A 26,413-nucleotide genomic window follows, 5' to 3' on the forward strand; every position below is an offset into this window, starting at 1 on the left:
CGGGGCGCTTAGTTTATTCCGGGGTAGTGTCTACGATCCGTGCTCGGTTCGAGCTATAAAGCCCGTCGCATAACCTTACTTAAGTTCTTTTTGTGTTGTGTGTGTCAGCTGGTTTGTACGAAGGAGAAGGTAAATCGATGCCGTGTGCATAGTCGTCGATCTCCAGGTGGTTGTAGTTTTACGCACTGCGCTCCGGGTCCTATTACGGCCGGCCGAGACCGCATAGTGGGTTCTTAAATCTTACCTTTTCAATTTTTCTTTATTCGTAAGTGTTCCCCGTGCACATTATCTGCATTCAAATGTATTGCCTGCAATATTGATTTTCCTTATGATGCTCGTGAAAATCGTATATTTTACAAATTTGGTGAAATTTTACTTTATTTAGGTTTTAAGCTGATTCATATAAATTCAAAAAATTTTCCAAAAATTTGTTGTTTTAGTAAAAGCGCGATTTTTTGTCAGCCTTAACTAACGATATTGCGGAAAACAACTACTTACAAGCCTCTGCCTATCTATGCATACTTAGATTGTTGTATAGTACATTGCTTGATTTCATTTGATAGGAAATTTATTGAGTTTATTTGTCTTAACCTCATTATTTTACGAGTAATTACTCGTAAAATAACACACAAAAAACTTTTAATCGAGGGAACCAAGGGTTTCCCCTCCGAATTCTTTCGGATAGAACTGATTGACGTGAATCTTGGATTGTAAGTAGAAAATAATAAAAAGAAATAAAAGTTATATAGTGCCGATGAGCGCTTTTGCCCAGGGGTGGAAGCCACCCCTTCTAGGGGTTCAATAAAATATTGAAAATAACCCAAAGAATCGAAAAAGCTATCAATTTTAAGCAAAAAGTATCTTATGAACATCTTTCGATAAGTCAATATTTTTTTTGTAGTGTTAATAAGGCACACTACACTGTCTTATCAATCAAATTGTTCGTGTGCACTTTCGTTTTCAAGTTATAACATAAAAAGATATTTTTTCTAGCACATAACTATGGTTTACATTTAAAAAACTTGAAGTTTATGTTATAACTTGAAAACGAAAGTGCACACGGACTATTTGATCACACCGTCTTATTAACACTGTGAAAACCTGAAACTTTGTAATTTAAAATTTTTTTGTAAAATAAATAGCAACGGAGCTAAACGCATCTGAAGGAATTGACCGAATTCGAATTTTTCCAAATATTTAGTCAGCCATACCGTTTTTTTCAAAAAATAGAAGTAACATTTAATAAGGATCATAAAACTGCACATCTTTCCTCATTTACACTTTTTTGTATCTCTGCCACTTTCCCAAATCCCTACACTAAACATCGAAAAAAACTCTCCCTTTAATCTTTTAATAATTCTACTTATCAACTTTAAATGTAATAAAATTGTTTTTATTTGTATAATGAAGGGTGATTTATAAGAAACCCAGTGATCTGATAAACACTAGGGAATTATAATTCATTTTAAATAATCATAAGCTATTTTTTATATTTTGTCACTGGGGGTGGTTTTTAAGGGTTATAACAATGCGATAAATTATAAATTGTATATAAACAGGTAAAAGAATTTAATTTATCCTATTTGTAATATCAAATCATTTGAAACTGTTAAAAACTATTTTCCTTAATATTTTGTTATTAGGGGTAGCTTTTTAAGGGTTGAAATATTGTAATAAATTATTTATAATACCATAAACTATTGAAAAGATTTCTATCTATAATATATGCGCTATAAAAATATTTTAAGGTCGAAGAAACTATTAATTTTATATTTTTATCATTAAGGATGGTTTTTAAGGGTTGAAACTTTATAAAAAGAACGTAAATTATAACCCACAATATAAAACAATATTTATTCTATATACTGAGATATGGTTCTATTTTATATAACACCTATTTTTATATTTATTCAGTTTTTTAATAAGGGGTGGTTTTCATCCCCTAAAAATAGGAAGCGCATATCAAACATAGGTAACTTTTCATCTACAGGGTGAAATAAACTTAATTCCAAATTTTCATAAAAATCGGATCTATCCGAAAGTATTCGGAGGTTTTACCCTATTTTTCTCTTCATTCCCTGGACTATTAGCATAATTCACAATTTTGTGGCACAATATGATTTTAGTACATTTACAGAATTGTACAGACATTACATTGTTTTTTTTACAACAGTTTTTATTTTACGTTGTGTTATTTTTGTATTATTTAAATATTTTTCATATACTTCAACGCAAACTGACTAAAAAATTCTCGACCGGTAAAGATTACATTAAAAAACGAAAATATGAGAAATCAAAAATTTGCGATCATACTTCGGTCATAAAATTCTATGGGGTTGAGCCAAAATTTCGGAGAAGGATTATTTCGTTGAAAATTAAATTTGTCTCATTTTCTTAAGCGCTCTTTTAGAGATGTAACTAGCAAATAAATTTATCTCGAGGTGACAAGAATAACGGCCTTAAGCAACTTGTTATCATAAAATCAATGTCTTTTATATAGGAAAAAAAATTTATAATTTATTTTTTAATACTTATAAAAAATATTACCTACCCATTTTAAATATTACATTGTTTCTAAACTGTGGCGAAGTCGCCAATGTCAACATAGTTAATTCTATAAAGTACAACAGTTGCTGTATAATTCAAGGTTTATCATTAGAATAGATACCTTCATTTTTTTTCAAAAGGATTACACAAATTTGATAAATCCTCCTTTCTGATTTACCTAAAAAGAACAAAAAGTTAAGGCAGTAATTTTCGTTTGAAATAATTCTAACAACTAAAACAGTATTAATACAAAACTAGGTATTACAGTCTTTCCGAAGTCAGTTGAACATGCATAAAAAAGGCTAGCAATAAAATTACTTTCATAGCCGTCCCTAAAAAAGTTTTCTACTAAAGGTAAAAAATAATAATAAGGTGTAGAAAATTTCTATTTTATGTACCTGGTACATACTGCCAATCTCTTGGTTCTTCAATTGAGATCGGAAAGACTATACTAATAAACCCGAAGTTAAAATTTTCAGTAAGACAAAAATCTTTTTTCTTATTTTTTTTTAAAACAGGTATATATATTACCAAATCCAGTTTTCATAGTTTTTTAAAGCTTATAATACAAAATGTAAGCTGGCGTAACTGTTATGAGCTTGAACTGAATGAGTGGTTACCATGGAGGATCCGCCTTCACAGAGCCTAACCCGAGAACAACTACTATGGCTAAAGATGTGCACTATCACATTTGAATGTTTTATTGTTAGAATTATTTCATTTATTTGCAAAAGTTTTTTGCACTTTTCCCCTGTGAACCATTTTCATTCCCTCCGCAAATACAATTCAGTTAGAGAGACCAATTAAGGACATACGTTGGATCACATACAAATTAAATATTCATATACACCGAGTTCTGTGCCAGCTATCCAAGCGGTTTCAGTCAATGTTGAAAGCGAATCCAGACTAATATTGTTCGCTGGCATTTGACTCAATTACCGGGGTGGCGCCTGCCCTATGAGGCACGTGCCTTTCTAGAGATGGCCTCGGCCTACTGAGATAATTCGCGACTGGTGCTTCCCTGAAAGTTATGGTCGAAATAAAATTTTACGAGGATCTCCTAAGTCCTAATCTTTTCTTACATGCAAAAAGAAACATGTCTTATTTAGTCGCAACTTCTCACGTCCATACACTGCACAAAATGGCGTTGCTGCTATTTTAATCAACGTGTTTTGTAGTCACCATATTTTTTGATATCAGCGTGCCACTTTTTCCGCCACTTCAGCAGTCGGTCGGTGCTAGACATACTAAGTTAATTCAAAATAAACAAGGCAGTACAGAATAAAACCGTGAACAGTCTAAACTTAAGCAGAATCCGATCCTGTTCCAAACGCTTACGAAGGGCAACGATGTTCAGTTAAAAAACAATGGTGGCTAACATTTAGGAAACTAAAAATATGTAATTATTTCATATTTTATTCAGGTATTATAAATTACTTATTACCAAAGCTAGAAATGAACCATTCGGTATATCAGAAAAATCGGAACAACGTGCATGTTTAACGATAATGTCATAATTGTATCCGGTGGAAGTGTTATCCATGATCCGTAGTAAATATTTTTTTGTGAACTGATTAGTTTATACGGTGTGATCCTGTGATATATGTACTTTTCATACGAAAGAAAGTCCGCCTCCCTGAGAGAACGACGCAGATATATGGGACGGTGAGTGGTGTGGAGTTACATTGTCTAAATAGTAAAAAAACAGAAAGATTTTTGGATTTTTTTTCCTTTTACTTCGGAAGAGAAACTTGCAAGTTTTTGTTGAACTGCATTTTTTTGTGAATGATATATTTAAACCCTGTCCATTTTACATTATTAAGAGAATTTTTGGCGGTATGAAATCTGTGAAGTATTTGTGTTATTTCCGAGACTATAAATATTTTTTCGGCCACCTTGAGTTTGCGTGCAAACAATCGAACATGAAATAGGCGGGATCTATGAAAAAGTATTTTTTTTTTAAATGCAAAATCGACATGTCCGAGAAAATGTCATGAAGCTTCGTCTTTCAGAAACCATATCTCCTCGGTGGTATAAATACGGTGGAATTAAAAAAAATATAACACAAACCTTCCTTCATGTGCTACATTAGTGCACGAAAAGTGCGTAAAATGCAACCCGATAATGGACTTTTTAATGCGACTACATCCTTCTCCGTTAATGTTTACACATTTAGGTCGCTTGTCAGCGCCAAAAGTTACTGACCCCTAAGATTTGTTCCAGATTATCGCGAAAATTACAAATCGATACACATGGAATGACTCCGTCCTATATATAAACCGCGCCCTTTGGTCGTTATAACATGTGGGTACGTTAATATTTTAGCAAACTCTTTTTTATAATACCCGAAACAGCGTAATTCGTTTTGAAAAATGTAAATTATCGCGATTATTATCTTCTGTAATGGCCTGTATAGGAGTGTAGTTAATTTCGTAATTAAAAAATATAAAGTAATGTAACAGTAGAGATACGTAGACAAACGTGGACAAAACTTTGTTATTAACTAAACTCTAAACTAGTTCCTCAAGCCTAGAAAGCCTGTGGCTTCGCAATATTAATTTCTACTTTTTTATCTGTTCATTCCATGTACTCAGTTTTTCCCTCATTAATATACAAGCATATACTGCTCTTGCAATGTCATGATTACTTCTATTGTGTCTTGTATTATATGAGACCTGATCTGTGCATCTCTACATCATATTACAAATTTTTCTAGCGCCAATCTAATCTAATGATAAAGGATCTTCCTATCTTATTAATCCCAAGTTTGACCATTGTTCTATAATTTATTTTCACTCTGTTTTCTGTTCTTTCCTGTGTTAAAACTATATTTCCTATCTTCATGTTAATTCCTGTTATACAACTATTTTTCAATTTTGTCTTCAATTATCCTCTTTGTTGGGAGCTGGTACCACATTTTTCTCTTCTATTTTGATTCTACGATCTTCGTTTCTTTGTTCAATAGCACCCCCTTCTAGTTCCCACTTGATCAAAATATTATTTTTCTTCTAAAGTTTAGTCTCCACACTATGTATTAAATTGTTGAAACTAAGAGAGTTACACTAACCAAATTTGGACAGGACATAGCTAATACAACGCGAAACATCGCCTTACTGTTAAAAATGTCACGCCGTTCATGGTGGTGAAAATTCGAAAATTTTGAATGATCTCCATCTTTATAGCAATTTGGTTCGAACTGATATCCCTTTCTCCCTTTCTTCGCAAAGGTATTAGAGGGTTCTAATACCTTTGCTTCTATAATTTTTCCCCAGTGTATAACTGCCTTACATCTTTGAAACTATTTCACGTGTGTTTATCTGGTTGCCTACACGTACAATTCGTATCTACAAACGACGTAAAATCTGAGTTAGAAACTAATTTAGACTTTCATTTATTTTATGACTCATTAGCATATTTTAGATATAATCATTTAGCGATTTGAGTTTGTTTACCACTTGCCTTGTACACATAAATGTATGTGTTTACGTAACCGCTTCGCGGGACATCAAGGTTGTTGTTTACTTGGAATTCGTCAGTTGCATTAGTTTTATAAATGACTGTATACGTAGATATTCGACATACGACATAATATAGCCCAGTCAATGAAGCATTTTGGCTACCAATTTTTTCGGATGGAATGGATTGACGTGAAATTTGAACTGTAGCTAGGGAATAGCCCAAGAAACAAAAGTTATATAGTGCCGATGTTTGCTCGGGGTGGATGCCCCCCTTCTGGGGAGTGGGAATTTTTTTATTAAAAATATAGGGACGAATTCTAAGCAAAAAATGTTCTATAAGAATTTTTTGTACAGTCAATACTTTTTGAGTTATTTGCGCCTAAACATGTTCGTTTTTAACCCACAAAATGCACGTTTTTGAGCCATTTTTCGCGAATATCTCAAAAACTACAAGTTTTATCAAAAAAATGATCATAAGTAAAAATTGAAGGTAATTAAATAGCAAAAATTACTTTTTTTAATTTTTGTAGGTGGTATAGAACCCGACTTATGGCTTCCAGAAGTTGAAGTTAATTTCTGAGAGCCTGGTGGGTTAATTCAATGCCGCTAGGGGCATATAGCCCTTGGAGTAGTTGTTTCTCGCAATACTGACAATTAAAACATTGTCTTTGCCCTCTATGGCACAGTTGATGGAGCCATTTGCGCTCCCGCTTACATCAGTATGTATTATTCAAACCCGGCAAGATCGAACTTTTTCAAATACGGGCGCCTATTTATCATAATTCGATTCAGACCTTGAACTGATCTATCGCAAATGTGATATACGTTCGCTAATCGAAACCGTATCCGACATAAAAGGGGGGCATTGACCAGATGATTTTGCTAATGGGATCTACTTGTTTGTATTAGATCTTTTACATACTGGGATAAATTTCTATTCCAGTTATTACATTATCATGTTATCCAAGCAACGATATCCTTGGGAGGAATAATATTCTAGTCCAGAACACAGTCCCGTCTATGTTTTTGTATTTGTCCTATTTGTGACGGGAACCAATCTTGTAGGTCCGTCACAACGTCGCTGTTACACCCAGTATATGAAATTTTCTACACGATGCTTACATACATAACCCGCGAATAACCCGATCGTTTTGTGAAGAACTCAAAGTTCGAACACTTTCTCTGATCGCTTGCGGTAACTCGGGGAACCCATTGTACCGGCAATTCCGCGATTTTGCGGTCTGCCAAAATTAAATATAGTCATATTTACAGCCGGGTCGGGTGACATTTCGAGAATGAGCGCAGTGCTGTAGCTGCATTAACCCGAATTGCAGAAAAACCCATATGTTACAGTTGATATTGACGGTGTGTAAGTGGTGAAGGACCTGGTGCAGCCGAGGGACCCTGGACATGAAACTTCAGCTCATCGTCGTCGAGACAGGGGAAAAGTGGCGAAGAGCTTTGTTAAGGTGAGAGAAACGAATTGCATGTTTGAAAGAACATTTTCTTTATGACAGGTTTGTTTACATGAATGCAAAAAAAATTGTAAACCTGTGAATTCGTTACTTGCATGGCAGTTAGATGATATTGGTGTGTGTCACGGAACCGCGCATCAGGTGTGAGTCCTTGAAACAAACATTTTAATTTACTTTAGTCTAGATAAACCTACAAAAGTGTATATATGTTTTCTTCCTCAAGGATATTGTAACAAATTTAAATCACATATATATATATATATATATATATATATATATATATATTGTAACTAATCAANATATATATATATATATGTCTATAATACAAAACTCGCAAATTTGTAGATAGGGTAGTGACTAGTCTGCCATTATATGATTTTAGGCACATCTATTGAGATTTTTCATATACCGGGTGATTCAGTTTGGTATTCGCAGCCTCGTATCTCTTTTGTTTTATCAAATAGCTATAACATACCCTACATATTTTTAAATCGCCGCTCAAACTCTATCAAATGACATTGTTACATCGTCTCCATGGTAACATATTATGTCAAAATTGCTATAGTCGACTGTTTTTGTTCAAATATATTTTCTTATCAATTCTGGAAGATATTTTTTTTCTGCGTTCAGCTATGTAAGGAAGTCTAGATAGTTTCATTAGAAATATTATTAGAAAAATAACAAAAATGATGAACATTACTTTTCGAACTTTATTCTGAAAAATGATAGCCAGCTGCTGAAACAATCACCGACATTCTACTCTTATTCTGTTTTTAAGGTCGTCAATATCATTTAGGTAAGGCCAAATAATGAAATTTATAGGAGTGAGATCCGGAGATATAGCAGGCCATTTAACATCTTCATATCTTGCCCTTCTGGGTTTAAAAAACTTCATTTCTTTTAAAAACTTCCATCTGCCGTCAAATTCCTGGCTAACTTTCCAAAAATTTTATCTGATGGAAGTTATCTCTGCGGAAAACGACGTTGGTATAAATACCTGACCTTTTTAGCGTTCTTTCGGCCCTCTCCATAAATTAAAATCATATCTAGTTTTTCTTGGTTTACTGTAAGTATTCATGTTATAATTAGTTATAGATAGCATAGATAGGTACAAAATGTCAATTATTTTGACAAACCGTTATTTAGAAACGTCAAAATTCAGTTGTTTTCGCAACTGGCTATCATTTTTCAGAATAAAGCTACTGAAAGTAGGGTTCATAATTTTTGCTGTTTTTCGAGCAATATTTCTAATGAAACTATAGACTTCCTTATATAGCTGAACGCAGAAAAAATATCTTCCAGAATTGATAAAAAAATATATATAGTGTGCCATTTGAACAAAAACAGTTAACTATAGCAATTTTGACATATGTTACCATGGAGACGATCTAATAACGTCATTTGATAGAGTTTGACCGGTGATTTAAAAATATATTGGGTTTGTTATAGCTATTTGTTAAAATAAAAGAGATACAAGGCCGCGAATATCAAACTGAATCACCCGGTATACATTTTTGTGTTTGATTTCTCCATCCAACTATTTTATTTTCGTCACGTTCAGAAAAGTCACAGAACTGAGAAATCAGGAAGCTGAATAAAAATACTTGAAAATGATTCAGAGAATTTTCCAATTACATTCCAAATCCGATAAGAATTCACTTGGAACTAGATCCAGATTTAGGAAAACAAAACACAATTCTGTAAAACTTTTGATTGTCGTTTTTCTCGTATGTTACTCTCTACACATATACGTTTCGTCACAAGGTCCATATATTTCATTCTCTTTTATAGAGTTATCATATCTAATGATAGATCCAGAAACTTCTGGAACACTTGACAATTCGCTTTGTTTCTATTAGTGAGAGATATTTGGACAGCCACTTTGCACCGACCTTTGAAGTATGCCGTGCTTGTGAAAATTCGTGAAAAATATTTGGTGTAAAAAACATTGTCTCGTATAATAAACACAGTTTATTTTCCTCGAAAATATAAACTTTACCGGTGGTTTAAATTTTCACACAAACACAAAAGCTCAGACGCAACAGAACAGACATACAGTTTAATTGATATCCATTCGCATTTTAATTTCGCGATAATGGTTGACCATGACTGAGATATTACTTTCATCAATTTAGTTCAATTGCTGGGGATTACGTCATTCGATTCGCAAAAACAGCGAGGATAATGAGTCTTAGGTCATCTCAAAAATTGTTATATGGGAAACCAAAAATATTTTTGAGGTTTTGTTACGTCAGAATGTCAGAAATATATTCATTCGTTGGCCTTTTATTAATTATGACATTATTATAATGGAGCAATGGTATGTAATTAAAAGTTGATTCATGATGTAAACTAAAAATACATTCGAATCCGATGGTTAAACAAGTGATTGCATGGGCGTAGCTGCAAGCTCTATGGAGCAACTAAAAAAAAGCTTTCGCAATCAGCAACTTTGCGAATAAAATTTCAAAAACCTGAACACGTTTTGATTTCATTCTAAAAAGAAGGTTACGCACTCAGCGACTTACCGATATGCCGATCTGATAGACGATAATTAAACATTTACTAAATTTAATTATAAAGTCACTGCTTGTAACACATTGTGGTGATTTAAGAAAAAAAATCCTATTTTATCCTTTTTGCTTTTTTTTAACACATACCATATACCAAGCACCGGAGGCTCTTTCCCCGGAATTTTCGCCCGGACTTTTGTCCCAGACTCTCCTCCGAATTTTTTCCAGCACTTTTTCCCCGGAGTTTTGCATGAAACAGCTGGTATGCACTTGTTTATTCTCAAAATTCGACTGTCTAACAGCTAAACTTTTTTTTAAGTATTTGTTTTATAATTAAAGCTCCACTTCCACGAGCTTCAGTGCGTTTAATTCCCGACAATTAGGGAGCCTGTTTAAACTGAAACACGTGTTTTTTTATTCCTTATACGGTCTAAAAATAGCCGTTTCTATAGAGTTTTTTTTTCCAAAAATAGTGAGCAATTGTCTAGGAAACGCTAATATTAGAAACTGAGTAATTGGAATAACAATATTGTAATCAATATAGGGTCAAATGTAAAAAGTATTAATTCCACGAAATCTAATTCATATGAATGTTCTAAAAAAAACGCCACGCAGTCAGCGACTTACCGATATGCCGATATGCTACGCCCATGAGTATTTGAGAGATAAGCTGGATATTTTCCAGCTCTGAGCCAGCTCAGTTATTTCTACGAGTGATATGATTACTTATTAGTTGGGCTTGCCCTCGTTCGTAGTACAATTAAAAATATTTACGATGCTCAAAGTTGCCTTCAGTTTTTCTTTGTAATATAAAACTGAGTCAATATAAATAGTTTACATTTATTTAATGCAAATGCACGTGGCTATTTAAAAAAATAGGTACCTACTTTCTTTGATAATTGACTGACAAAGCTCATTTACTCGGGAAATTTTGCTATATCTCAAATTCGGTTTATTTATTCTTTAGGTTTAGTTTTTGGTTGTTACATCTTGGTTATATTAGTATCTGTTTTGGTTTGGGTGAATCGTATATCCACGCAGATTTTTGGCTTTTTTGCTTTCAAATATCACTAGAAATGGAAATTTTTCTATGCGCATAAAAAACGTGGGCTTAACTTTTGGCGCCACAATATGTTAAAAAAATTCTAAAAATGTCATATTTTTCTTCCTATTTAATTATGTATCTTTTCTTCAAGTGTTGATTTTAGGCGAAAATGGAAGAGGAAAAAAATGATTGCAATTGAATTTTACAATATATGACTAGTTAGAAATCGAATGAATCATGATTATTATTGTAAAAAACGGAAAAAATCGACTAAAATTGGGTTAAAAATCATTATTTTTTAGGATTTTTTTTGGAGTCTTTAAGAGCTCTCCTAATTGACGGATTCGAATTTTTCAAAAAGCGTTTGAATGCTTGAGAGCCCTTCTATATGTGATTAAATTTTCAAGTACCTAAGGGCCTTGGTTTTTGCTGTGCAAAATTTTACAAATATTTTTTCAAAATCTGTATTGCAAATATTTTGCAAAATCTATTGAACCGATTTTGATGAAATCTGGTGTAATGATTCTACATAACATGAACTTTTCTTGAGCCAAGTATGAAGGTCCTATACCCAACTTAAAGACCCCAAAAAAATTCCCTAAAAAGTAATGTTTTTTAACCCAATTTTAGGCGATTTTTCCGTTTTTAACAATAATAATCATGATTCATTCGGTTTGTAACTAGTCATATTTTGTAAAATTTACTTACAAACATTTCTTTCCTCTTCCATTTTCGCCTAAAATCAACTCTTGAAAAGATACACAATTAAATAGGAAGAAAAATATGAAATTTTTCGAATTTTTTAACATATTGTGCCGCCAAAAGTTAAGCCCACGTTTTTTTTATGCGCATAGAAAAATTTTCATTTCTAGCGATATTTGAAAGCCAAAAAGCCAAAAATCTCCGTGGATATACGATTCACCCAAATATGGACTCTTTGAAACAGATTCCGTCTGGACTAATTCTGAAAATTAGCAGATTTTGCTCTAGGTACGTGGTCGTCGCCAGCTACAGATTGACTTACATCGCACTTCCTTAACCTTAGGGATATTTGACCAGTACTTGTTGTTCTCGGGCCAGGCTCTGTGGTGGCGGACCCGCTATACAACCCCTAGGCCCGCCCTGATGTAGACCTCTCTTCTTGTTGCTGGTTCTATGGTATCTACTTTAAACGTCGGCATATTTTTCAAGATCTTGTTCCTCTCGCCTCGTATGTGACCCCGGACTAATAGAAGACAATTCAATCTGACCCCATTAATCAATCCTATTGAACTTGCAGGCTACCCAGCATTTGGCATTGAAACTCGTAGGACAATAATTGGCTGACATCGCACTATCAACTGCGTATTGCATATGCTTTGCGAGCCGCAATTCTTGGCATTTCTCGCCTTGGTCGACTAACAATCAAAATACGCTTACTGTCGCCTGTCCGTCGCGACGTCGACGTCCGAGCTTAACGAATAAGTTGGCTCCTACGCACTACGTAAATGATACTACGTGGAAATTGTCTCTTCTACGCAACAAATCGAATTTGAACTAATTTATTTGCCGTCCGGACGGGTTTTCTTCGATCCAGAGGCGGCTCGCGCGGTCACAATTTGTGCGTAATATTAATTAAATAATAACATACTAAATATTTTTCATAGCTTTGGCAAGCGGTGAAAAATAAACATATTAGTATTCGCTTGTAGAAAATTTACAGCTCTGTTGATATAATAAAAATTGCAGCCAGATTTTATTTAAATAATAAAAATAGATGTACGTAAACAGTTTTTATTATAAAGATTCGTTACCCAGCCAACTAGGACCGCTATTGTTTGCATACTGGATGATATATAGTCGCGTATTTGAATATTTAATAGAATTAAACAAGTAATTTGAATGAATTTTCATAAACCCTATTATTCATGTCATAAGAAGCAGTCAACATGTTTAAGTAATGACGACACAATACGTACTTCTAATATGTATCAGTTCCAGATAGCCGTCAGCATGTTGAAGCTTTCATTTAAATACCTACTCACAAACTGAGAGCAAGTTTCATTGCAATATAGTATAAATGATATTGTCTGTCATTATTCATTTGTGGCATTCTTCATTACCTACTTTTTTATTTAACTGCAAATGTAGATGTTGTAAACGTAGTTTTGTTTGATTGCACATATCTCAAATAAAAAAAAATATAGAAATGGTTCAGGATTACATGACAAGTTGTTAACTTTAAGAAAATTTATCTGTTTTGTGCCTAAATCAGCTTGATCGAAAAAAATCAATTTTGACTTTCACTCGTTTTTATTTGAGTCTCGAGAATGAAAACAAATGAGTTTTTGAAACGTTATCTTGTCTTGTTATCGTGAAACTATCAACAGTTATCTACTTCCTATGTAAAAGGCATTTGTGGTTAATTAAAACTAAATTTATAACCCTATCAAATAAAAAAGGAAAAAAAATCGTTGATAATAATTTGCGGATCTTGATTTCATTTATGTTGTATTTAATTGTAGCAAATTGAATAGAAGAATATCCTTTCTTGGGATCAATAAAGGTCTTAGCCCTAACTTAGCCCTAGCCTTTTTCCTAAGAAGTTAGATGTTAGTTAGTTTATTAAAACTCCAAATTAGTATAGTCTTTCCGAAATTATTATAATATATAATATTATAATAATTTGTATATAATGTGTTTTAATTATTTGTGTCTTTTATTATATTGATGGTAAACTTCGTTTTGTTCCGTTTCAAAAGGTCTCCAAAATCCAATTTGTAATAATATTAGTAAAATATCCCTGTTATTTATCCCTTTCGCAATGAATGTAGAAAGTGCCTATAATAAATTAAAATTACCTGAATCACACCAAATTCGGCATTGGTGCTAGGTCATTTGTCGACAACTGAATTTATGGTCAGGTCGCCCAATGCGGCTGTGTTTGTGCCGCGTTTGCCCGCGCGCTCATTCATCGACTGGACGACCAGACCTGTATATGGGCTAAATAAATATGGGAACAAGTTTTTCAAATATTTCAATATTGCTGCGTTAGCGACTGAACCTGGTATATACTGTCAACCTCTTGGTTCTTCAATTGAGATCGGAAAGACTGTACCACTCTTAAAGGTCTACGTGACCTCGACAGACCTTAAGCTTACAATAAGAACGCATGCGCAAAAGTCATTAGATTGTTCATTTCTAAGCGTCAGTTCTTTTATGAAAGAGGCTAAGCGTCAGTTCTTTTATGAAAGAGGTAAAAATTAAGACCATTAAGACTAAGACCAAGGTTTACGATAAAGTTACAGTTAAGTTATGTCTAAATACTCGTTAATAATAATGATTAAAAACTAAGATTTACTGCGGTTTTACCTGACTGAATGGACTCTTATAGCCAGAAATAACAGAGCCACATAAAAAAAACGACTTTCGGGCCCATGTTTATTATACGTTTTTTGGGTCGCTGAATCTGAATCCATTTAACTCCATCACCTCAGGATTTTTCATGAACTTATTGGGTTGGGATATCATTGGGTTAAATGTTTATGGGATTTGGTTAATTGGATTTAGATTGGTAGCTTGAGTTTTAAGGTTATATGGTTTAATTGTTCAGAATATCGTTTTTTTCCTTGTGGTTATGAAAAATCCTGAGGTGATGGGGTTAAATGGACCTCGGATTCGGATTCAGCGACCCAAAAAACGTATAATAAACATGGCATGACCTCTAGGCCCGGAAGTCGATTTTTGTGTGGTTGTGTAATTAATATCGTCCATTTACCTCGAACGTAGTCGTGCTGTTTAGAACGGGAGGGGGAATGTTAATTAATTTGTTTTTCTACTTATTAGCCATGATAATAATAACTTCGTTATCAACGGGCTGGCACATGTTATCGCTGTTTTACAAGTTCGCTGTTTTAAAAGTTCGCAGTTTGTTTAAATATTTTTAAAAGACCTCAGAATGAGATAATTATAAATAATCTAGAAATATCTAAAGCCCAGAGTATTAAGACTTGTGGTTTGTGACAGCAACTGGAGGGATGGCTGACAGGGACTCTTTAATTGGCAGGTAGGCAAAAATGTGTTTTACTTTTTAAAATCCATTTGCTATTTTTTCAACTCACCCAATCTACCGGTATTGGCATAACCTCATTTTTACATTAGGTACAATTTTTTTAGCGATTTTAATAATTAATTTAACAAAGCTCCACATTTACCCCTCTGACCTTTATTTCTCGACCATAAACATCCTCGGCGCTCATATACGTAGTTCACTGCCCTTCCTCTACCTCTACAACCACGCTGATGCCGATGCGGGTTTTAAACAAGGAAAGTTATTGTTTCCTGCATGCCGTTCGTTTGTGTAACTCACTCAATGGTTGCCATGGCGATGAGCCGGCTATTTCACGGCTCGCCGTGTCAGATGATTCATTCGAAAAGAACACATTTTTCACAACTAATTAAGTTTCATCTCATCCGACGTTATTAAATTATTATTCCCGTTCCTTCCGCTCCCTTTGATGCAACATGAAACTGGACGTTCATTTTGAGAATGTATTGTATAATCGACGCTTTAACAATTGATTTTTCGGGTGGGTTTACATTCATTTATTGGGTTTGTACATACAATACAGGGATAAACATACAATTTGATTTGTTTGTCATCGACAGACATTTTTCCAAGGCAGGCGTAACATTATCTGTGACCCAATAAAATTTCATATTTTCTAGTGTTGTGGTATTTATTTACTAGCTTGTCCATCATCAGTCGCTGTTAATATGGGTGATTTATTTTCTTTTGTCTGGCAAGGTGTCTGGTTCTATTTATAGCATCTTATTTGAGGTCCCTTTCTATTTTATATTTATCTTTAATGTTTATTTTCTAACATTTTTTTATTATAAATTTAGCTGATGAATATGTCTCATGTGTATCAATACACATATATTTTCTATTGCAATTTCCTGCCAGATGTACAATCAAAATCTGACATACTCTACCGTCGATTTGTGTGCACACTTGAAAGTAAATAAAGCTAGTCAAATATTTCACACATCTGCTGCTTCTAAAAAGTTAAAGGCTTGGTTTCCTTTTACGTGGCTGATGTCAACAATACTTAAAATAGAGACTTTATCATTTATTCCTCAATTTTTCTTGAAGCAGATCGATTTTTCGGTATTGCTGTTTTATTTCTCATCAAATTTGTATCATCTTTGGATGAAAGTTATGTTATTTGAAGCTGTAACTGCTTTGGGGGGCGTTTTATTACAAAACAGCTTCGCTATTTGTAAAATTCTCTTTACTTTCTGTTCTTTTCGTCTTTCAAATCAATTAAGATCGCCCCAAGGATGATAATGATTGATGCACCGAGGCCTCAGTCGCAGATTCCCATCTGTAAACCGGAAACAGTATTTGGCTTTATTCCTTCCGTTGGGTCAGCTCATTAGATGATTAATTTCTACCACCAGTTCCTGACAGTGCATAAACCCAAATCGACCCTCGACTAGCGTGTGTGTAAGTGGTAAATCAATACCAGAATGTTGCAAAGCCATGAGGGTATTTCCGAATATTTCCTCCTTTTATTTGTGCTTTGGCGCACCGAAAGAATTAAATTCAATGAAATCGAATAATGTCCGTCACGTCACTGAAAATCCTTACTCATCCGTTAGATCTATCTCGGCCAACTTCAACTTGTCGAAATCCTCAGTTCAGATAACTCTGAAGAGTCAAAAGTGACATCCATACAAAGTTAACGTCTTACAAGAACTATGGGCAGATGACACAGACAGAAGATTACAGTTTTGCGAGGAAATTAGTTTATTTAAAAGACAACCCAACTTAAAAAATCACATAATTTTCACTGACGAAACAACTTTTTGTTTATATGGAAAATACTAGGTTTTGGAGCCCAGAAAATCCGCATTGGATGCAAGAAAAACAAACACAACGGCCGGTAAAAGTGTCCAGAGTCCATGCGCCCCTTGCGGACATTTTTCATCACCGCTAGTTTTCCTAGGACGCCGCGAGCATTATCAGCGTGTAATTTATTTTTATTGACACCGTTCCGAGGTGCTCGACGTCGAGAGCGATTTTTTTTAACGGTGAATGTATGCCGTATCCACGTTATGTGTGTGCGGCCAGCGAATCGTAACCTTGCCATGCGACGAACGTTTCAAATCGCCCGCAGCCGACGGTTCGGCCAGATTGATGCAATATTTTGATATGAAAGTCCCACATATCTCGCCCGGGTCCGTCGGTTTGTTGGTTGCGGGGCGGATCGTGGTAGGGAACCTCAACGGTGACCACTTGCACGGACATTTCATCAAACAGGGGAATTTATCTTCTACATAACGCGCCGCGAGTGTCACGTGCGTCTGTGTTCGCGCTGTTTTGGTTCGTGGCGGAGTGGTTTAGTTGTTTTGCCGAGAGGTAAGTCCCGAAGGTCACGGCTAAGAATAGTCCACATGCCGTTTTCGTGTAGTTTACCGTGAAAGTTTAAAAACGTGCCAGTTGGTAGGGAAAATCGGGATTATTTAACAGACTCGGAGCCGAGACTTCAGTCCCAACCGGTGAGTGTACGGGTGACATAACCTCACTTTCTTCACCTGTTGTGTAAACAAACATACAAACGTAACTTTTTCTCGCTTCAGGCATTATTTTTATTTAATAACAGTTTAAATCTCGCCTTATCTGTATGCGTGGGTACTGATGATAATCCGACAATAGATATCGGGGCGTTGTGAATAAAAAAATACGCGTTATAAACAATACCACAACCAGTTTATGATGTAAACGTTGTTTTCTTTTGTAGGTACTGTTAAGTTGCGAAGGCAAGTGTTAATTTAAGTGCGTTTCTAGATGTTTAAAATACCCATTTGTCTTACCTATCTGGTTTTATAAAGGAAATAGGCATAACCTATATGTAATTCACGTACATACAAAATGCATAAAGGTACCTAATTTTCCTTTTTTCACAGTGTCCTAAGTTTTGCCAAATTAAAAATTAATAGTTTTTATTCAGTTTGCTTTAAGTTTTTCTGACCCTCTAAGTATTAATTAGTTCGAAATTCAAAAACTCGAGACGTATATGTTACATACCCGAATCTGTGGCATTATTTATTTGATAGAAATGTTATTTTTTATTTAAATTTAAATATTTGTATTAAATTTCATTTTAAAGGAAGACGTAGCGGGAATATAAGGGGGACGGCCCCCTAACCCTTCTTGTATACCTACGCCCTTGAGAAAACTGATTGTACAAATATAAAAAACGATTTATGATGAATGAAGCCGCTGTTCCCTGATATCTCAAGGCTTCCGGTTGTGAGCTTTATTTAATTTCGCGACATATCTGCAGAAATGATCTAAATAAACATTTACAATGTCACTACTCACTCCTTTCTAGAGGAAAAAACATTTTGAAATTATTTCATATTTGGTACATTTCCTTTGCAAAATTCGCATGCTAAAAAAACTAATAACAGGCAAACTTCATTCTCAGAGCCCTTTAAAAAATACAAATGCTACGTCACTGTTTAAATAAGGGAATAATGAAATTTAGAATGATTTTTAAATATAAAAGGTATACTTGTTGGATGTTGATAAATTGCGTCGACAATATTCAAATAAATTCAAGAATTTTCCAAAAAGTCCTGTCAAGTGAAATATATCCATCTTCATAGACACTAACCTACATCTAACAGGTGATACTGTAAGAAACAGCTACTCTATGGACGGCTGCCGTAACTAGCATATAATTATACCAACAATGTCTAGTAAACAATAATTATCTAAAATAAAAATTAAAAATGATGTCTAAATATTATTAATACAAAAACACATACCCGAAATTATAAAATTGCTAAATAATGTAACCTTTCAAAGAAATATCCTTTATTCTTCTAATATCACTTTCAAATAAGTTGGATGCATTTTACCTACCTTCAAACTAAAGTAAAAACCCTTCTAAGCAAAATTATTGTAGTGGCAATATGAGAAATAATTTTGAATGAATTGCGAACAGCAAATTTTGCTTCTTTCAATGATACTTTTTATATCTTCTTTATATTTATTAGTTTTACGTCTTCAAATACCTACTATCGAAAATTGAAAATCATGTCATGATGTCACCAAAAAGAAATTGATAAGCGCCTGTCGTTATCAAAAATATTTGGATAGCCAAATATTTGTTCAGACCACTTGATATATTTTACTTAAACTAAACTGCCTAGGAAATGTATCGTTTCTGAATAACCGTGATAAAAAGCGAATCAACAATAATATCCATTGTTTTCCTGAATGTGCTAAAAAATACATAACAAACAAAAATCGTATCACAAATTTGTACAAACATTTTCAATTGTTTTTTGTTTTCGCCACAATATACATCATACTATTAAAACCTAGTAAAGCTGTAATACAAAAATTGATGACAAACGTATGTTTTATATTACAAGATAGTAAATACGTAAATACTATAAATAACTGATCAATTTAAATGGAAATGTAGTGATTCATCTTGTCGAGTGAAACTACATACATTAGAAGGTTATTCTCAGAGATACTGTATACGCATTTGTCTCACAACTAAATAAAATTGCAATTTGTGTAATTTGTGAAACAAGCATTGAATAGAATGAAAATGAATCATATTTTGATAAAATGTTCTTAATAAAAAAATATATATTTTCTATGTTTAATTACGTTAATTTGTCGTCTCCTGCATTTCTTAATATATCATGTTTTTTTATGACCCAACGCATTGAACGAGGCATGGAATTTTCTAAATGTCTACCTTAATTTCGCGATGGAATCTACAAAATCGTAAAATATCAAGATTGTCATTATTTTTCTCCTAGAGATTATTTTTGTTAATCAGTATCCAATTTACTACTTATACAGACATTTATCTAATCAAAAAGTTGTTAATACTGATTGCCTTTATGAACGTATCTACAATAAAGTCGGCCATACACGTAAAGATCTCTCCACGGGTGTATTACGAGGTTCTAGTGTAGCACGAGTTTGTATTTGCTTAACTTTGAAGTTTGAGTCAGAATGTTTCAAATTTTCGTCCCTAAAGGCCATATTTTGAAATAAATTCGTTTGAGACTTTACAGATTGGTCCTTAATAACAATGTCAGTGAAAATAATTATTTATATTCTAGTACAATTACCTTAGTCTGCATAATGTTAATTAATTATTAGATAATTGCATTTCTAAATTAAGTGGTGTATTTCTGGAGGAGGACACTATTAAACGCTAACAGGCTAATAAACTGTAATTAGATCATAAAAGCTAAATTAAGCAGAATAAAATTAATTACATCTTGAAAATTCTTAAATGTCGTTTAAAAACGTTCATAGAAGACTTAGACGTAGATCTCCCATTTGTTATATTAATGCCTAAAAATACAATACAGGATGGTCAATTTTAATTCAATAAAATTTGGATTTGACACTAGTGTAGTGTATAATTGAAGAGATTTCTACTAAAGGACATGGGCGTAGCTAGAATTTTTGCTTAGGGTAGTCTCAGAGCTGATGCAAGGTCTATACCTACAGGCCTCTAAAAAAAAACGCGCAATCAACGACTTACCGATATAATATTTCACACCAGTGGCGTGCCTTGAACGTTTTATTCTAATTTAAACTTAAATATTTCTGTTTCATAAATAGTCTAGACGTTGTATGAGACGGTGCCAAGTATTCCGTGGAAAAAAATAAAATAATTGTCCTACATGCATTCTGAAATAACGGAGAATATTTTTTTGACCTGACCCAATCTGAATGGTATGCGCAACCTTGACTTATCAGTGTTATAACTGTATATTGATATGATAAAGGCGTTATTTACATTTTATTGTCGAAATTATTGAATGTCCGAGACCTCTTTAGGCTATTTAAAATTTCCAAGAGAAATTCAGTTTTCCTGATGCGTTCTTCCATTTTAGGATATTCGTGATGTAAAATTATCTTATTACTCAGCTTTGTATTTACATTTGTATACGAAATATTTACTAGACGGTCTTTACAAAGTTAATTACCAGCACGTCACCGCTGATAAATCTCGACAAATCGTAATTTGTGGAATTCAAGTTCTGACGCATCATTGTCCATAAAATTCCCTCAATGTTAAGCGCTATATAACCTTCGCCTTCATAGAGTTGTAACACATGCGCAAATAAGAAAAAAAATGGATGAAAATACCTCCATATATTATCTCGTGATTCATACGCTTCGAGTAACTGTTTGTATCTAGGTATCCTTGGTTCAATTATTTTTAATACTTAGTAAATAATTAGAATTATTTCAGTCATTTGCGTTAACATAAATAGTAATCTTTTAACGTTCTTTGTGCTTGTTATAAAATCGACAATCTACGCTGATGAGGTCAGAACCTCAAAATATCCAAGAATTGGCCTGTTTAAAATTCTAATTATGTGATTTCATCTGTTTTTTTTATTTGAATTAATTCCATGTTATTCATCTATATCTGACTGACCACCCGACGTCGTATGACATAATCTAAATTATTATGCAGAATAATTCAGGACTTTTCGACATATTTCAGTTTAAAACTATTTTTGAAAAAAAAACAGGAGGGAAATTTATGTCTGACGGATCCCAGTGGCTATGGACGAGGCACGCGGAATAAGCAAATGACTTTCTTAACAAAGAAATAATGTTTAGTGAGAACGAAAAATTTGAAGTTATCCGTTTATTTTATGACAATAATAAAAATCATTCGTAACTTTAACAAGTCTTAACTTTAACAGAATTTTAATACCTAATTAATAAAAACCAACTAAAACACAAATGGTCACAGATGCTCAGAACTGCATTTAGCATGAAATAGGAATTATATTCACTTAAATTTTGTATGCATTAATCAACTTTATGTCTTAGTTCATTTAAGTTTACACTAGTTTTTTAGTAACCCCACAGAAAACTGTCCAAGGGTGTAAGGTCTGGTCTATTTGAAGGCCATTGAATATTTCCTCCATTACCAATCCACAAATCAAACCTAATAATTTCGTACTGCTCTGGTTCTGTGCGGATGAAGCGCTCCGTATTGGTGTCAAATTAAATTGGTACAGTTAATCAGCACCAGGTCTTCCAATTTGTTTTCCTTGCACCTTAATATTCTCAATATACCACACCAAACATTAAACGATGTACGTCCTTGACTTGGAATTTCCCTAGTACAGTGAGGATTTTCATTTGCCCAGGTATGAGTATTTTTTCTATTATAAATGCCAGCTGTTGTAAAAGTCGACTCATCAGTCCATAAAATATTTTCAAAATAGTTTAGGTCGCCATTTTTCAAGTGCAGCATTCTCTGCAGTACTCTAATCGCTGAATTTTTTGATTTTGGGTGAGTTTTTGGACCTACATAGTTTTCTAGGGGCGGTATTTATATTTATGTAACGTTCTAATAATTTTACTTTGGGTTATTTCTAACTGTCTCGAAGCACTTTCTGTGGACTCTTGTGGCCGTTCTACAATAATTTAATATTTGAATTTACCATGGTAAACCTCGAATGAATATTTGCTTACCTTGAAAATATAGTTAATTAGTTCTAATTCTTCATTTGAAATAATTCTGTCTTCCAAGAGATTTTGTTTCTCTAAAGCGTCGCTCGCTAAATGCTACTGTATTTACGAAAATTTCAGTGGCGTAGAAACACTGTCTAAAAAGAGATTTCCAACGAAGTGCCACATTTATTATCACCATAATCAAATCGTGTAGGTACGAAAACAAAAACTATATTTTTACTTTACCCCCTGCATCCCCGAACAATTTTTCCATGGAAGTACCACTGCGCTAGCGACAATCAACAGTTGATTTTTTATCGCTAATTACTAAACACTGAACTATTTCAATTTCGACCGCTGTTAGACGTTACGATTCATCTGAATATGAGAAAAATTATGTTTGTATGTCGTTAACGGGCAATAAAGTCATTAAGTGAGCTCAGACGGAAAGCGAAAGATACGCGGAGCCTAGGTGGGAGTAGGATATTTGCCTGCATTTCGTAAAATTTATCTATGTTTATGTTTATCCTAATAACTAATTAACTAGTCCTTCCACCTAAACGATCTACACCAAACTCAGTGCGCTTTTGCTTCCCGCGGACGCTCGTCGAAACTGGCACGTTTCGTAAACTCGTAATATGAACAATTTCGGGTTTCCAGCGGCCTAAGCCAAGTGAAATGTTCGTCCGGAGCAGACGGAAACAGATTCGAACTTTCGCGTACAATTCTCTTCCCCTGTGAAAAAAAGTTAATGAATTTGTGACGATGGGACCGCCTTCGAAGGTGCGTGGTAGAGAACCATCGTCTTCGCCTGGAAAGACTGAGAGGAACAACAACAGCATCAAGAGCGTAGACGTGAACGTGCGTGAGAGTCCTTCCAAGGAAGACGTGCAGATAGAGATCGTCGTTTGTCTGGATAAAAATAAATCCCAGGTCGCGGAGAAGAACAACAATATTAGAAATTTGGAACCGGTGAAGGTGAAGATCAACCACGTGGGCGAGGAGAGAGTGAAGAAAGGGGGGAAGAAGATGGGTTTTAATGATTTGAATTTGGACGAGATCAGGTATATCGACGAAAATGATGGTCTGGTGGAGGTACATTTGGATGGAAGGACGCGTGTGGAAGAGACAGATTTAGACAAAGAGTAAGTTGATGTTATATGCATTTGTATCCTTTCACTTAGAACACAACAAAGTCATAGTATTTCCCTCATATTTGGTATTAAATGAACCACAGTCTATACTTGATTTGTATGCTATTTTTTGAGACATGCAACATACATACTATTTCAGATAAACCTATTCGAAACCTTATTCAAAAACCCATGCCAAATTGCATCAAAATATCTTAAAAACTAGCGAATGGCAGTTTTTTTGGACACCCTCTATTCAGTACCTTAAGATATCAGTATTGTGTTCATTATTGTCGAGTTGTTCACAAAAATCCACTCGAAATCCGTAAAAATCCAGATAATATACGTACAATAAATAAATACATAAAAGTACACAGATAACAACCAGTAAAGTCTAGTTCAAAGAATTTGTTTTATAGGATTTATAATTTTTACAAGGTTAGGGATGTACCAGAAATGATTAATTAAATCTCAAAGTTTATTACAAGACTTAATTGATCTTTTATATTATTTACATGTGCATATCGTACACAATCCCTAAATTCGGTCGCTGCTTATATGTACTTCTTTAAATTTAATAAAAATGTAATGTATATATGCAACCCAACAATCACATGTTGTTGCATATTGCCTATCCACAATTACCCACCTTAATACTGAGATAAGACTATTATCACTGATTATTATACTATTAGACCTCTTTTATGCACGCGTTTTTCTCCTCTCAACGCGGAGTTGACAAAAACGCCGCGTTTCAAGATACCCTGAATAGAGTTACTACGTTTATGCATTTTACGCTCGTTTATTTGCTCTCGCGTTTTCAATTCTGTCGCGATGGCTTTACAGAACGCTTGGCGACACGCGTTCCGAAAAAGCACGAAAGTATATTGGCGTTTTTATGCAAAGCGCTCTTTGTCGCAAGTCCAGTGGCTCTGTCTGTCAAGAATAGTTTTAACACAGTTTGTTTTAGTTTTAGTTTAGCTATTGATCAAGCGGGACATGGATGCAATGGACGCAATTGAATTCTATTTCTATTAATTGGATGTACTACCCATCGCATCTTACGTTTTCTATTACATATTTTTTTATAGCACAAATACAATATACACGGATCCATTTTCATGTACTTCACTGACTACTGTGTGACATGAAACTGGCGACAACTGATAGAATACGCGTGCATAAAATGGAGCAGAAATATACCGCGTTTTTCTCAATTTCGCGTCGAGAGGAGAAAAACGCGTGCATAAAAGAGGTCTTATAGACCTTTTTTGTAGTGACGTCACATACGCCAAATAATAGGCAACCCCACAGTACACATTGTCATGAAGAATTTCTCCGTATTTACTAAATCGATTTTCGACCTTTGGACATAAGCGCAAAAGAAATGTTTTTGTCATGACCCGATAGTCTGACAATATTAGAAATATTTAAGAGGTTTCAAACCTCAAGTAACAAACTAAAAGAATTATATAATTCATATTTTTAAATTTATAGAGCAATATTGACTTTTAAATTAATTAAGTAAAATTATATCAATGTTACTGAGCATGCGCATTAAAGATAATTTCATATAAAGAAGTAGCCTCGCAACAGGATATCATTCAGGAAAAGTTTAGTTCTGGTTAAGAGTATGTCTTTAATAAACCACTTGATGAAAAAAATACTCGATAAACAGGCTAACACAGCAGAACACCAAGAAAAACAATAAAAATACTTGGTAGAATAAAACTCGAAAATGCCAACATTAAACAAAAGAAGAAAAAATACGCTAATGATAACAGCGATGACAAATCAACATTAACAAGATCTCACCTGCATATGAGGCTATTCTTCCCGAGCATGCGCTTTAGGAATAACACGGCTAATGTTAAATTTTTATTTTATTTAAATTTAAGAATATTTTATATTGTTTTTTGTAAGTTTTAAGCACATTAGTGTATCTATTTTACGAAACACGTGTTGGCTGTTCTTAAATACTTTTAAATATGTACTTATAAAAATAAGATAATTTGTTGTGTGTTTAAGTTGTTCATTTCTATAGTATCTATGTAAATAGTAAATAAGGGTCAGATTCGGTCTGTACAATTTCAACTATGATAATTTGTTGTGGGTTGCCTAAATATGCGACATCATACTAAAAGAGTCTATTCAATATCTGATTTACGTACTTTCTTGAATGCAAATTTTTCCTCGATATCAAAACTTCAGCGTAAATTCAAGAATCAGATAGATTATAGTTATTTCTAGAAGTAAAACACGAATATCACCTAATGAACTTTTATGTCGCCATCATAATTCTATAAACTATAATTGATATTTTATGCCTGGTAAATCTATTCTCCATTAAAACATACCATAGCTTTATTAATATTTGCTATTAAGGAACAATAAATTTCCTTTCATTGTTGGTTTATTGGTCAAATGTATTCAGAAACGAAATGCTTCGATATATACACAATTATCTCTAATAAAATTGAATTAAATATTAACCAAAGCATATGACATATGATATTAAAATAAATATTTGCGAAAATATTAGTAACAGCAAGTAAACGTCAATAAAGAACATAACATTTTAGATTTAAATGTTAATACAACTCTCTTCTTCCTATTCGATGGCATTACACATTTTTATACAGTGCGAATCCGTCCGGAAAAATTAATTTCAATTTTTCCTTTGGGAGATATTTCGAAAAAATTATTTAGAAACTTTAATAAAGCGTTTAA

General features: G+C 33.7%; 1 protein-coding gene across 4 annotated transcripts in view; it reads left to right on the top strand.

The window, feature by feature from the left end:
* The first annotated feature begins 7,313 nt into the window (after positions 1-7,313).
* Positions 7,314-26,413, top strand: part of LOC108908290 (phosphatidylcholine:ceramide cholinephosphotransferase 2) — a 42,518-nt gene continuing 23,418 nt past the window's right edge. The window contains exons 1-2 of one of the 4 annotated variants that reach the window (XM_018712295.2): positions 17,158-17,581; positions 23,211-23,695. In XM_018712295.2, coding sequence (XP_018567811.1) covers positions 23,316-23,695 — 380 coding nt within the window. In that variant the 5' untranslated portion in view covers positions 17,158-17,581; positions 23,211-23,315. Of the gene's footprint in view, positions 7,475-17,157; positions 17,582-17,601; positions 17,625-23,210; positions 23,696-26,413 lie in introns of those variants that run through there. The other 3 variants (XM_018712296.2, XM_018712299.2, XM_018712301.2) reach the window with 3 other exon arrangements.

The sequence above is a fragment of the Anoplophora glabripennis genome, unplaced genomic scaffold (genome assembly GCF_000390285.2).
Source record: "Anoplophora glabripennis isolate ALB-LARVAE unplaced genomic scaffold, Agla_2.0 scaffold18, whole genome shotgun sequence".
In the NCBI taxonomy this organism is placed as follows: Eukaryota; Metazoa; Arthropoda; class Insecta; order Coleoptera; family Cerambycidae; genus Anoplophora; species Anoplophora glabripennis.